Source organism: Anopheles nili, chromosome 2 (assembly GCF_943737925.1).
Source record: "Anopheles nili chromosome 2, idAnoNiliSN_F5_01, whole genome shotgun sequence".
Taxonomy (NCBI): Eukaryota; Metazoa; Arthropoda; class Insecta; order Diptera; family Culicidae; genus Anopheles; species Anopheles nili.
Genome location: NC_071291.1, coordinates 47,008,773 through 47,023,300, shown reverse-complemented (window position 1 = coordinate 47,023,300; position 14,528 = coordinate 47,008,773). Strand labels below are relative to the sequence as shown.

Here is a 14,528-nt window from a genome sequence, read left to right as displayed (position 1 = left end):
GATGGTGACTAATTTGCAGTGCACATTTGAAACGTATTGTCGAATTTAACATTTCCTGGCAATTGAAAAAACACGAATGAAACAATGTAATGACACACATACCTAATTTGGTATTGTTTGCTGGAACCTTCTGATACGAGCTGTAAAACCGGTGCAGCGAAAATAATTCCAGTTCGTTCCTTCGATCAGTTGCTCTCCGGGTGCGTCGTAAGGCTTGTAAAATGTAACAACATCGATGGCCGACAATCCATTCCTGGCGCGCCCAAGTTAATCTCCGTAGTTGTTTGCTTATGATTGGTACAGAGCACATCACATGCTGTTGTCACGGGCGTTTACATAGGTAGCGATCAGTCAAAACCGTGGGGCGGTATTTACGACCGTTGCCATTTAACAAGGCCGTGATCCCCTTTAAGTCTGCGTGTGGGATTGAGTTACAATGCAACGGCGAAGAGCAAGCGGCCAGATTTTTACACTGCAAGGATGCCCCGTTCCGGCCGTTATCGCTCTTCTTCGTCATCAACTGGGAGCAAAACAAACCACCGCGTCATGTTTGGCGGGTACCAGTACCAGCGAGAAATCTTGAAAGTGAATACCAACCGTCGACAATGACTGATAAGCGAGACTGGACGAGCACTTGGCGGCGTGCAAGAGAGAGCCAGCATGAACAGGGCAATATGCAGGAACTTTCGTGAGGCGAATATGCATAACGTCGGTGGAGACCGATGTTTGCGCGCCGTGTGACCTCGCCTTTTCCGCCTTTTGCTCAAGTACTCCCTTTGGTTGGCTCGTTGACAAACGGGTCTTCTTCGCTGCCACCGTCATCGTTACTGCTCGTCTTTCGCAAACCGGTTAGAACAGGCTCATCTCTTTCCCGGCAGACAGATTGCGAACGATCACCAGGTCAATTTGCGGCTAGTTTGTTGCCGTCGGCCACATTCAGACACCGTCCGGCAGTCGAGGCAGTCGATTACGAGCAGAGCTGGCAACGCACGTTTTCCTAGCTGATTAGTGAAGGCCACACGGAGACTCGATCGGGAACGGGCAGGCACCAATAGGGAAACAGCGCAATTATGGTAATCAACTTTGGGGCAGGTCCGGCCAAGTTGCCTCGTGAAGTGCTGTTGGAAGTGCAGAAAGAGCTGGTGGAGTATGGAACGAGCGGGATGAGTGTGATGGAAATGTCCCATCGAGGAAACTTTTACGTCGGACTGCACGATGAAACGTTGGCCCTGGTCAAAGAGCTTCTGTGAGTATAGCGGCAAACCGTGCATAAACCAATCCTGTCCTGCCAGCAGTTTGTTCTCATAGAGCCCTTTCATGATCGAGCCTTTATTTTTCTCAGCGATGTGCCCGACAACTACAAGATTCTCTTGATGCAAGGCGGAGGCACGGGCTTGTTCGCGGCCGTTGCCATGAATCTGATGGGCAAAACCGGTAAAGCGGACTACCTCGTCACGGGAAGCTGGTCTTCGATGGCAGCGAAAGAAGCGGCACGATACGGCGCAGTGAACTGGGTAGTGCCTAAACAGGATAAATACACCGGCATTCCGGATTCGAAGCAATGGAATCTCGATCCCCAAGCTTCTTACGTATACTACTGTGATAATGAAACTATCGGTGGAATTGAGTTTGATACCGTTCCCGAAACTAACGGTGTGCCATTAGTTGTGGATATGTCCTCAAATATGTTATCTCGACGCGTCGATGTGAAAAAGGTTCGTATGAGCTAACGATCGAGCTTTTCCTGAATGCTAAGATCAGTTCGGTTTCATGTGATTTCTGTGCATTTCAGTTTGGTGTTATATTTGCCTGCGCTCAGAAAAACATTGGCCCATCCGGTATTACTCTAGTGATAGTGCGAGAGGATCTGATTGGACACGCAATGCCTATCACGCCAACCATCTTCGATTTTAACGTCATTGCGAAAGCGAACTCAATTAGCAACACACCTCCTACATTCATGTAAGTGTTTTACTTAACAGATTACAGTTACGTCGTTGAACGTACTCGACGCAATCTCTCCGTGCAGCAATTTGTTATTGCTATCTGTGCCAGGCACGCTGTGCAACATTCTTACTTATCATTTATTGTACCATTATCCCCTGCGTCTCAACAGCATCTATGTGATGGGACGCGTATTCGCGTGGATCAAGCGACACGGCGGTGTAGATGAGATGTACCGACAATCCCTAACCAAGTCAAAGCTCGTATACGATGTGATTGCCCAATCCGATGGATTCTATTACTGTCCGATCGATCCACAGGTCCGCAGCCGGATGAATGTACCATTCCGTGTTGGTGGATCGAACGGAAACGAGGAGCTAGAGAAGCAGTTCCTGAAAGGAGCCGAAGCCCTTGGCATGCAGCAACTGAAAGGGCATCGGTCGGTTGGTGGAATTCGCGCATCGCTGTATAATGCGGTAACGGCCGAGGAAGCGTCGAAACTACAGCAATACATGTTGGAGTTTTTAAAGAAACACCACAAAGCCTAATCACGCTGTAACAAGCAAACTGCCTGAGCAATTTATTAACAAGTTAGATTCGTTTCTACCCCTTGCATGATCTTAATTGATTCATGAATGTGATCTATTCATCAATCGACATGCTCCTGTCTAAATATATCATTCACAATCGATTCTAGTGGCTCGTATGTTCCTTTAAGATTATCGCAAACTTTCTTTGCCCAGCAGAAATATTCGCGACAGCGATCATCAGTCCAACCCACAGGTTTACATCGTTGCAGATCACGAAGGTTATAGATTTTGTCTGCGAGCTTCACTAACTTTGCCTGATGGCTCATAGTTAGTGCATGTTCAATCTGCAATCGTTTCCGCTCTTGTTTAGGCAAAGATTTATCATCAGTTAACTCCTGCACAAGCGATTTTACAGTTGGTCCGAAATGCTGTTCAATTTCCTCGAACGTAGTATCAGTATCTTCGACCGTGTCATGCAGGATGGCGGCCTGAAGAACTTCAAAATCAGTCACACCGGCTTCGGTAAGAATAAATGCAACACCTAAAATTCAACGTAACGTATCGCTAGCTCCTTTTATAACCACCAATTTGCGATTCCATACCGATAGGATGATTGATATATGGCGTCTCGTCGGCATCTTTACGGCGTTGATTACGATGTTTAATGGTGGCAAAATTCACACATTTGGTATATATTTTCAAAATATCTTCACTGGCAGTGGAAGCATATGCCATGTTATTGAGATTCGCTAAATAAAATCTGTACTTTAATTGATTAGGTAAATGAAGTTGTTGAGCTTTCTATTCCTTTCCAGGAGGAACAGAGTAACTGCTACAGATCGCCGCTGTTCAGAGGAAACGCAAAAAATATTATTTCAGATTGTTTTTGTAGTTAAGAAAAATATTTATAAAAAGGCTTGAAACTATATTCAGTTTTACATTATCATACCTTTAGGGATGCAATTCAAAATAATAAAAACATACACTCTTACGAATTCACATTGACACAATGGATGTCAAGTTTGACTGTTGTATGTTTTGTTGGTGTTTTAAAGGGTTGTAAGATGATGTCAATTTCGCAGCCATTGACGTTATCGCAAACGAAGCGAGACTTTCGACAGAGATGACGAGAAATTCTCACAAGCATCTGGGGATTGAAAAGTAGTGTACCGAAAATCTATAAATGTGATAACAAAAAAAAATCCGAATTAACCGCCTACTGATGTTTTTTTTACGATCAATTTAATCCTTCAAACTTGTCATCAACAAATGTTTTCATTTATTTATCACACATTAAAGCTAAATATTTGATGTATTTTCCTATCTTGGCTTTAACATCCAAGATATACATAAATAGTTTACTCTTGTGATTAAGTAGTGTTTTCGTTGATTTATGACACATAGGTAAGGCTAATGTTTGAAATATTTTCTATTGTCGGATAAATAATGCATCAATAATTATCTTTCGAAAAAAATTTGCTCGCTTTCGGAAAAATAGAGTAATATACAAGAACTGAAATTATCATTTGTGTTTTTTCGTATACCTCAAAAATGTAAAAACTAAGATGAAGGTATAATTAAGACAACCAATATTTCTATTTTATATTAACAATATATAAAGATATGTTACTATATTATAGTTTAATCGCATGTTTTAGTATGTTTCCTCTCAATTTATAAATGATACTTTGATAAAATAAGTTAACATGTAATTACAGGCCTGTACTGATGCAAAAGAAAGCTAGTAGACACCCAAAACGGTCCAGAAAAGCTTGTCTTCTTCAGAACCACTATGTGCAAACAAATAGGTTTTGCTTGAAATGGATTTAAGAAATCAGTAATAAGATTCTAAACATAATAGTAATAATTGATGCTCATCTAATAATTGATTTTAATAATTCATGCTGATTATTTTGGAGAGGTCACTTTAAAACTTCGACAATATACTTTAGAAAAAGACGAGTTTTTATCCCTCTAGACAAATCTTAAAAAAAGTTCAAGACTTAGATGAGTCAATGTTTGTTGATTTTTTGAGTTCCTCAAGTATATCTTCTATCTGATAGAAAGAGATCTATTCTATCTTCTATTATATTTGATAAAAAGAGATAAATGTAGATACATTTTTTTAGAATAGGTTAAAGCTTGATAAAATATTTCTATCATGTGTTTTGTTTTTCAACCTCTTTTTCTGAACAAAAATAATATTCAATATGTTGATGTAAAAAAATTGAAGCTGTAAAATTGCATCCCAGTAATTTGGCAATATAAATTGTGTACAGCAACATTTTAACCTCATTTACTTAAAAAGACCCAATAAAGCGTTAATGTAAAAGATATGATGAAAGGTCGCTTATATTGGAATTGGCGTTTTTATCTCGTGATAAAATTAACTAGCTAGAATATAATACTATTGTAAACAATTGCACGCGTTGTTCTTGGTACCATACAAACCATAAATATGTGATTTTTTTACATTATTGCTAAACTGTGTCTATCATCCTTAACATTTATATTCGAACTAAGATTTGATATGTGCTAATAAAATGCATGCAACGCTGCATTGTTTACGAGCATCGTTAATTTAAAACCAACTTACTATATCTGCAAGTGTGGATAAAGGGTTTCAAGCTAAATGAGTAGTGTAATACCGGTCGATGCCGGCTTCGTGCTCACATGATTTAACGTTTAGAAGGGACGTTCTTGCATTTCAACGATACACGAAGAAGAGTATGAAAAATCATGTTTCTGAGGTCAAAAAAGAGGATCACAAAAATACGAATATTCTTTACAAAAGCGGAAATATTCTACTCATAGACAGAGAACCCTATGTACGTCTCAACCCGCAGCTTGGAAGCAGCTATGTCCTTCCAGAGAATGATTGTGACACGTGTTTGACACGTAACTTGATCTAACCAGCTAAAACAAGGATGTGTTTGCCAAAGGAGACAGATGGTTTATTGTTACCGGTCGTACAATCAACTAAGGTTAAGAAGAATCACTTCAGGTGGGTCCAAGAAGCTGGACCCCTATATCGTACCGTGTTAAAATCTGAGTAAAGAAAAAGTGTTTGCCAAAGTTGTTTTACTTAAATTTGTCGTTAAATTATTTGTTATTAATTTGTAATAGGTTACTTAAGATGTACAAACATAACCAGCGAAAGTTCCGTCTCTTTAAAACACGCGATAACAATATGGACTTACAGACAGACACATGTTGCATTCTAAACAAGTTGCCCTTTAAATGACGAAATCGCTCCATCCCTTTGCGGCCACGGGAAGGTCATGGAGGACGATGCAATTTCCGTTTACGTTATGAAACAAACAGTTGCCGCTCCGCTCTCTTTCACAGTCCTTGCTCTCTCCGTGTACCTTAGGCGGCGTATCAGCCAGCCTTTGCGACTCGTGGCTAGCATGACGATGCTGACCCGGTCGAGATGCGTTTTGCGATGATAACTCTCAACGAGTCGCGGCGTCGCTCTCGTCATTCAGCAGGCTGGAGTTCGCGTAGCAAGTTGGGAACGTTACCTACCGATTGTAGCAGGCATTGACATTCCCGCGCCAAGCGTCTGTTGTTCGTAGTACTCGCTGTAGCATTTCATAAAACTACCTCCCAAATTCGCTAGCCAAGCCGATCAAAGTAAGTAAACTTTCGTCCATGTTTCAGGCAATAAAACCGTTTAGAAAATTACGCTATCGTTGTACAACGGATCATACACGCGCTAGGCGTAAAGCGCTGTACAGTGGTGTGGTTGGCGCAAATTTAGGTACCTGGGGTTGTTATGCGGCACTACAATAAGTGCCGTACACATTAGTGCAAAAACTTAAGGCACAAATAGTGTTTTCCTGTGAAATTCTGCACGGCTGGTGGGTTTAAAATTCCGTTCGCTCGTTTCACCTTTGTTCGACCTCTGTTCACGCATCCAGAAAATAACACGAACACAGACGTGCCCCCCTTTTACTTGCGCCATGTTTTTTTTTTTACATTGCATCAGTATAGGTGACGCACACCGTACCCGGCGTTCTTGACGAATGAGTAATTTGCCGGCGTTTATTTTGGTTAGAGAATTGCGGCGGAAATTTTCATTTAGCTTTAAGCGCAAATCGAACAAGTTGTAATAATTTTTTCGATTTGTATCGCGAGCCAACAAGTACTGTTACCTGTTAAAATGCTTGGTTGAATTATATCACTGTAAATTAACGTGATAGATTGCAATCGTAGGGGGATTCAGCAAGCTTACAGGCTGACCGGCTCCACACACGCACACATCATCTTGCGAGTTTCCTATTCTATTGACGCACAGCTGGTTATTTCAACACTGTAAAGCGGAACGTTCCAACATCGAAACGTTCCTCACGTGTCTGTACTTACACCGGCTGCGTTTTCGTTCGGAGCATTCGACCGTTGCGTGATCTTTCCGTGCGCTGCCGTCAGTATCGGTGTTCTGTGGAAGAGTTCGGTTTATTTTCGGAAGTCTCGCGAAAATCGGCTAGATTTATAGAGATTTTTTGTGTTGTTGCGTGTCTGTGATCTAAGTGCTTTACACGGCTCAAGCATGGAGGTACGGCGAGAGCAACATTAGCGACGAAATTCGTTGTAAAACATAACATTTGTTTGCTAACTATTTGGATTAGATTTTGCTAACGTAAAAATTATGTACCTTCGCTTGCGGCACACAGTGGATACGATAAAAAATGTAGTTTTTGGTATTTGCACTAATACATGCGCATAAGTCAAAATCAGATGATCGAGACGCTACGGTGCTAGCAATTAGTTTAGGCCAAAAATTTAAGAGGTGCTAGTTTCATTAAACTTCAGTGGGGCCTAGTTAGACTAATTTGTTGATCGGCCACTCTGCTCTAAACCCTTAAACTTTAAAAAATATGTGTGTGTCATTGATACGAAATACTTAAAATTTTCACAATAACAGGTCATTTATTTAGTTCCTGAATGTGAATGAAAAATCCAGTTAGTTATGAATATGCCATGTATTTTAAAATAGCGTAAGGACAACTCAAGATTGTTGACCTCTGGGTTGGTTGGGTTTTTAGTATGCGTATCGCATTGTTTTGTTTTATATTGGTTTTATGCTGTAATGACCTTGAATTTGGGTTAACAGGGACAGAACATAACAAGGTGAGGTATATACATATGCACTCAGCGCGCAGTCGCAGTATGCGGTTTTCCATGGCTTTCTACCATACGAATGAATTGAAGAATGAAATTTTCACGTTCATTCTGTGCATTATTCTCTACATTATTTCGAGCGTCCATGGTCTGTCCTATTTGTAAAAGTCGAGTTCGTTGCTACAAATTGGTTTTATTTTATAAACACAGTTTTGCCTTGCCATTCTCAAGGATTACTTGGTTAGATTGTTTCTTATTGGACGGAGCTTACGTACCTTTGTCGTTGAAATTGTATGACAACTTTACAATCAAAACCAGCATGCTTCTATTTTTGAAAATGTATGCTGACGTTCAAACGTTCGTAGCATACGTTCCGAAAACGCAGAACATTTGGTGGGCAGTTGTAGCATACCAACAGACCATCACGGACGGTTTGGTACGGTGAAAAGTGTGTAGAAATGTATTTTCTCTGCCAAAGCAACTGCAGTTTTGCTCTCTGAATCGGAGCTTATATTTTCCCTATTACCAAAGAACGCACGACAACTTATTCGTTTTACATAACACGGAAAGGAAAAAGTTCACGCTCCTTTGGCTTTGTTGAATTAATCTAAGACTGCAACTGAAATAACTATGAGCGTTTCGCTTAAAAGATTGCTTCTTTGGATAACTTCAAACAGTTTGAAGCTACGGGCCCAAGTACCAGAGCTAGAGCCTTCGTGCAGGTTAGATGCAGCCATCCGTTCATACATCGACCACTGCCATCGTCGGCTCCGATGGAGGCTATTCATCGGTAGTGTTCACGCGCCAATTCTCGCTTCGCTATCGTCGTCGTCGTCGTCGTTGTCGTCGAAGGATGGCATTTTTCCAACAACCCTGCAATACGAGCCACAGAGTCATCGCGTACATTCATTTCACTGCCGTCGGTTGAATCGCGCAAATCTTGCCCGAGTTCCGACTTTTCCCGCGGTCGCGCTTTCATTATCGATTGCTAGTGCTGCTGCTAAGCAACCGGTCGTGAAACGGTGTTTCGGGTATAGGTGTGAAGCATTTTCAGTAGTCCGCTCTGTGGCGCATTCTTACGGTCTGTGTGGATCTGGAAAGACGCCTTCTAGGGAGCTTCATCAGCAGTCGTTCTCGTTTCCGGTCGCAAGAAGTGTAATTGGACTCGCCCCCCGAGCTGGGATTTTTTCTCATATCCCCTCACTGATAAGTACCTTTAACCGTTCAGGGATGATGGTCTGGGTATCCGACTACGATTTCGACCCCAAGGTAAGCGGACATTACTCGAGGAACCATTTCCGTGGATTCACCGCAAGCATCATTTGAGCATGAGCGATGGCCACAACAGCGATTGTATCCCGGTCGGACGTGCATCCATCCTGTGTGTTTGTGTACTAGGGTGTCTAACAAATGCTTCCCAGCTGTTCGAACGAGGATTGTAGACGCGTGCTTCAGCGGAAAACTCAACCGGGATTGAATAACTGGCAGCAAGCAAAGGCCGCGCGCTACTACTACGATGAAGAAGGGCCATCTCTGGCAGGGGAGATGGTCAAGGATGTATTGATTTGAGGCAGCTACACGAAAAGGCACCACCCCGTCACCGACGAGATTGAGTCGTTTGCCAAGCGGAAAAGTGTGTCGGAGGCTGGTTGACGCTATTTTTATCACACTGATCCGCATTTGGTGTGCGAAAATCGAAGGAAGCCTTGCAATGCGACTCCTTGTCTTGTTCCTTGCATCGATCGCAGTTGGCTTTTGGAGTCATCCGGCACTGCAAGATGAAGAATTTTTGGCATAAAACACTAACCTTCTGCCAAGTGACGTTGTTTCACACCTACACGGCCAAACGCGTAGCGAAAGGAAAACATTCGTTGCGCTACTACCGGCTGCTGATGCGACCGGTATGCCCTTGACCAAGGACAAGTGAAAAATGATTTTTCCTTTATATTAATCGCTCAGGCACTGCACTTCCGCGCACCCTTCGTCCATTGTGTTGTTGTGCGGAATGTGTTTTGTGTAGTTGTTATGCACGGGCAAATGTTGGCTGATTTCCCATTTTTGTTCAGTAGGTGTGTGTGTATGTGTGCGTGTGTGTGTGCATCTTTTAACATGATTCCCTTTTCTTTACGGAAGTCAGTTGTTTTTGTGAAGATGAGCCGCGTGTGTGTATGATGGCGTGTTTTGCTAAGATTAGCACATCACACAGCAAATGATAAACGTATATCTTGTTAGCGTCATCTTGTTTCTACACCGATTGGTACAAACATGGCAAAAATATGCCAACCATACGGGGGTAGCTTCGTTCATCCTGCGTCCGGGGGGCGCTAGGGTTGTAAAAAAAAAAACAAATGTCGTGGTGCAGTCACGTTTGAAGATGCATTTGCACGAACGGTGCATTGTGTCATGCGCCGATTACATAAACTATTGATTCTGTACGAGAGCTAACGCAAAAGCACACCCTGCCGTCAGCAGTGAAAAATGGTTTCCTTATCAACCGTAAACAATGCTCGCAGTTAAAGCGTATTAAATGCGTTTTGCAACTGTTCAAGCTTTACGTTAAAAATGGCGAAAAATTGGCTGCTAGGTGGCGTACAAGCGTTCTATTTTGATTTTTAACTAGCACTGTTGAAAACTATTAATTCACAGATTATTTTGTAAATTGGCGTTGTCTAATCATGGTGTAATTTGCTCAAAGAACAAACTGATCAATAGAAAATATGTCTAATACGCTTTGTTTTTAATTTTTAGGGGCAAAAGATGAATCCTGAAGCTGTTTCGCATTTAGAGCACATCTGCTCGCTTGATATTGACTCGAAGACGCCGTTTGTGCGTCTGTCGGGAATTATCTGCACGATTGGACCCGCTTCGGTGTCGCCCGAAATGCTGGAGAAAATGATGGCCACGGGAATGAACATTGCTCGGCTGAACTTTTCTCATGGCTCCCACGAATACCACGCTAACACGATCAAAAACATTCGCGAAGCGGTCGAAAACTACTCCAAGAAGCTGGGAAAACCATTCCCGCTAGCCATTGCTCTTGATACCAAGGGACCGGAAATCCGTACCGGACTAATCGAAGGAAGCGGTACCGGCGAGGTTGAGCTGAAAAAGGGAGATAAAATTCAGCTCACTACGGATAAGGAACACCTGGAGAAGGGCAGCAAGGAGAAGATCTACGTCGATTACGTGAACATCGTGAAAGTGGTTAAACCGGGCGACCATGTGTTCGTCGACGATGGTTTGATTTCGCTGGTTGTGGAGAGCATCTCGGGCGATACACTGACGTGCATGGTAGAGAACGGTGGCATGTTGGGCTCGCGTAAGGGCGTAAATTTGCCGGGAGTACCGGTTGATCTGCCAGCCGTGTCAGAAAAGGACAAGTCAGATCTGGTGTTCGGCGTTGAGCAAGGGGTCGATGTAATTTTCGCCTCTTTCATCCGAAATGCTGCTGCTCTCAAAGAAATCCGTGCCATCCTCGGTGAGAAGGGCAAGCATATCAAGATAATCTCGAAGATTGAAAATCAACAGGGCATGCAGAACTTGGATAAGATCATCGAAGCCACGGATGGCATCATGGTTGCTCGTGGTGATCTCGGTATCGAAATCCCCGCCGAGAAGGTATTTTTGGCACAGAAGTCGATGATTGCGCGATGCAACAGAGCCGGAAAGCCAGTCATCTGCGCCACGCAGATGCTGGAATCGATGATCAAGAAGCCACGTCCGACACGTGCTGAAATCTCAGACGTTGCCAACGCCATCATCGACGGTGCCGATTGTGTGATGCTGTCGGGTGAGACGGCCAAGGGCGAGTATCCATTAGAGTGCGTCCTTACGATGGCCAAAACTTGCAAGGAAGCGGAAGCCGCTTTGTGGCATCGCAATCTCTTTAAGGATCTGGTCGACACGACGCCGACACCCCTTGATACTGCTGCCTCTATCGCAATCGCGGGTTCTGAGGCCGCGATTAAGAGCCGTGCAGCGGCTATTATCGTGATCACCACCTCGGGACGCTCTGCTCACTTGATTTCCAAGTACAGACCGCGCTGCCCGATCATTGCCGTGACACGCTTTGCACAAACGGCCAGGCAGTGCCATCTTTACAGGGGAATTTTGCCTGTTATCTACGAACGTAAGTGTTGCGAATACTCATGACCGTGAGCCGTAGAATTCATATCTCTTTTCTATCCCTTCGTAGAACCACCAATGGAAGACTGGCTGAAGGATGTCGATGTCCGCGTTCAGTATGGTATTGAATTTGGCAAGGAACGCGGGTTCTTGAAACCAGGAAATCCCATCGTTGTTGTTACTGGCTGGAAGCAAGGCTCTGGATTCACCAACACCATCCGCGTGATGTATGTATATGATCGCTAGATCAACGAACGCCAAATGTAGCGCTGAAAATAGCTCATTGATGTTGACCTAATCTCGGCATCCAATTTTAGCAATGTTGAGTAAATAAAAACAATAATCTAAGCGTAACACCAGCGGCGCCACATGGGGGTGTGATAAAATCTTCGGAGAAGACCCTCCTTGAGTCATCAACGGACCACTATAACAGTGTCTCTTCTGGATACTGATAGGTGCAAAGCAACGATCAAACAGACGTCTTGAGCTAATCAAGATCATCCCACCTCTCTAGCAGTTCCGCGTATGCGCTCCGTTAATTTATTGTAACCTATCGCATCAAGGCTAAATTATTTCTCACATTCTATACACGCATGCTAGGCCTCCGTGAGCTAGTTTTATCGATGTATCAGCGCTAGCGTGTATAAGCACTCTCAACTCATTGGCGATGGTTTATGAAATCTTTTCGCTAAGTGAGTTGAAATAGGATAAAGGAAAAATTATTTCGAGAGTTGCTATGGAACTGGTAGGGTTGGTACTAGCAAGGGACATCCAGAAACACCGTGTGATGCACTAACAAAAGCGCATATTAACAATTATCGTACAGCAATGCTGTTGATTACTAGTTAACTGGTTAATAAAGTGAAAATGGCGAATAAACGTTACAACACTAAAATAATAAAAAATTAAGATATTGCTAGAGTTGTAGCGATCCGAAACTCCAACAGGGAAAATTTATTCACACATAACTGCTACGATGTCGCGAAACGAAAAGGCATTATCAGCAATACCTCCTTTTAAACAAAATCTTCTCATCTATTGTGCAGTGAGCAGTGCGCTCGATTGCAAGAGCAAGGACTCATATCGTTACTTTGCAACATTATTACTTCATGTTCATGGTACATGCTATGATCGCATGATGAATAGAACAAAATCGAAGATGCAACCTACGGATCGGTATGATATCTCTGTCAAATGAGAAATCAATTCCATTAGCTTCCGGCATTAGAACTGTTTGTATAAATTTTAAACCCAATTCAATAACTGATGAGTTTCAAGATTGACTGTCTATGTGGTGTCTCCAACAAGAGGTGGTCTATTACAGGCTGTTGGAGCTCTAAATCATGCAACGGGTTGGCACAGTTCATTTGTTTCATTTTTATGTCGTTGTTATCCTGTAGAAAGAGTACAGTCCTAAAAAAAATAACGATTTTACATCTTTTAACGAACACAAAAAAGAACAAAAAATGTATTATTTAGGTTTTTTTTAGTGTCGTTTGCCTTTATATCTGTTGTTTGTACAACGCAAAAGGATTTGATTCGTTGAAAGTGCAATTTCTATGCATTTGTAAATCTATTCAAATCAAAATCGTATCCTTCATATCGTATGTGCAAACTACAAACAAAGTAAAAAAGGCAACTAAAGGGTCGTTTAAACATTAGCAAAAATATAGGAACTTCAGTAACAAAAAGTTAGTTTGGAAACTTTAAACAAATATAAATAGCAACGAGTGCTCAAATGATAGAAAACCTGCTTGTTAGAAGTCATTTCTCATTTTCATGTTGCAGCATATAACGCTTCATTAAAATGGGTTTCTTTCTTTTATTAATTGTCGACCATTGTCGGTCGCACCTGCTCGTTTCTGAATATCTTCATTTCATTTAAAATGACATGATTTTACCATGAAGCTTGCCACGGGGAGTTTTTACTTGTTTCTAGACTAAGTATCTATCGTTTTGGAATGAGAGTAGATGCAGCGCATAGTGTGTGATTGTGTGTGTAGTTTGTTTGAGTGTGGGTGTGGCTTGTATGGTTTCTAAAAACTTCCTACCCTGCTCTAGCTTTGCTTTGCTTATCTATTAGCATGTAACAGATGATTTTGGCCGTCGTGTTGACAGTGAGTATGAGAGAATGAGTTTTAGGTAAATTTCAGCCTGCACTCACGTGGGTGGCTACCTTAGCTTACGCTTTTTAGTTCTGATTGCAATCTAGCATTTTGTTCCATCCTATTGCTGTCTCAAGAGTGTCTAGCCATTACTTTTTGTTTTTTTTTTGCTGCAATACATTTTATGCTTCGTATGTGTGTGTGTGTTTTTTTTTCATCGAAAATTTCCGTAATTGAACAACAAAAACATCGTTTCAAATATCTTTACACTACGACGTCCCACATTAGACAGGTCATGTCGAGCTGCCCGGGCTACTTTGATCAGTTATATTATTTTGCATGGTTTTTGTTTTACTTTTCTACACGAAATTGATCGTTCGATCTTCGCGAATTTTCTTTTTTATTTCGTTCGTCACGCGATTCACGACACGAAGGAAATAGTCTACAGGACTTTTCCTAGCACTGGCTTCCTGATCTTCCGAGCAAACTGAGCAACGAGACCTTCATTGCATGATTTGCGAGACATACCGACTAACGTTTTAATTGATCTAGGGTCTCACAAATTTACGCTACAAAAATCTTTTCCATGCCTTTTTATTTTATTTGCTAATTGTCTGGCTGTATTCCTTGTGTCTAACGTTCACTTCAAAGAGTACCTATGTGTGTTTGTGTTTTGTGTGTGTGTGCCTACCTACCAGAG

The 14,528-nt window shown here is 42.2% G+C and overlaps 3 protein-coding genes across 5 annotated transcripts; 2 read left to right on the top strand and 1 right to left on the bottom strand.

The window, feature by feature from the left end:
- Positions 1–951: 951 nt before the first annotated feature.
- Positions 952–2,492, top strand: LOC128722203 (probable phosphoserine aminotransferase). The gene is made up of 4 exons (XM_053816057.1): positions 952–1,246; positions 1,343–1,715; positions 1,793–1,962; positions 2,117–2,492. Exons 1-4 carry the CDS (start codon positions 1,071–1,073, stop codon positions 2,490–2,492), a joined length of 1,095 nt encoding a protein of 364 aa, XP_053672032.1. The 5' UTR covers positions 952–1,070.
- Positions 2,493–2,593: 101 nt separating this feature from the next.
- LOC128722204 (guanosine-3',5'-bis(diphosphate) 3'-pyrophosphohydrolase MESH1) lies at positions 2,594–3,467 on the bottom strand. The gene is made up of 3 exons (XM_053816059.1): positions 3,424–3,467; positions 3,077–3,319; positions 2,594–3,015 (listed from the first exon to the last, which is right to left on the bottom strand). Exons 2-3 carry the CDS (start codon positions 3,207–3,209, stop codon positions 2,594–2,596), a joined length of 555 nt encoding a protein of 184 aa, XP_053672034.1. The 5' UTR covers positions 3,210–3,319; positions 3,424–3,467.
- Positions 3,468–5,970: 2,503 nt separating this feature from the next.
- Positions 5,971–12,618, top strand: LOC128721390 (pyruvate kinase-like). 3 transcript variants are annotated; one of them, XM_053815142.1, is made up of 4 exons: positions 5,971–6,110; positions 10,347–11,727; positions 11,794–11,950; positions 12,041–12,618. In XM_053815142.1, exons 2-4 carry the CDS (start codon positions 10,356–10,358, stop codon positions 12,051–12,053), a joined length of 1,542 nt encoding a protein of 513 aa, XP_053671117.1. In that variant the 5' UTR covers positions 5,971–6,110; positions 10,347–10,355; the 3' UTR covers positions 12,054–12,618. The 3 variants fall into 3 exon arrangements, with proteins under 3 accessions (XP_053671117.1, XP_053671116.1, XP_053671115.1); XM_053815141.1 differs by lacking the exon at positions 5,971–6,110 and adding an exon at positions 6,864–7,032; XM_053815140.1 differs by lacking the exon at positions 5,971–6,110 and adding an exon at positions 8,731–8,867.
- Positions 12,619–14,528: the final 1,910 nt, after the last annotated feature.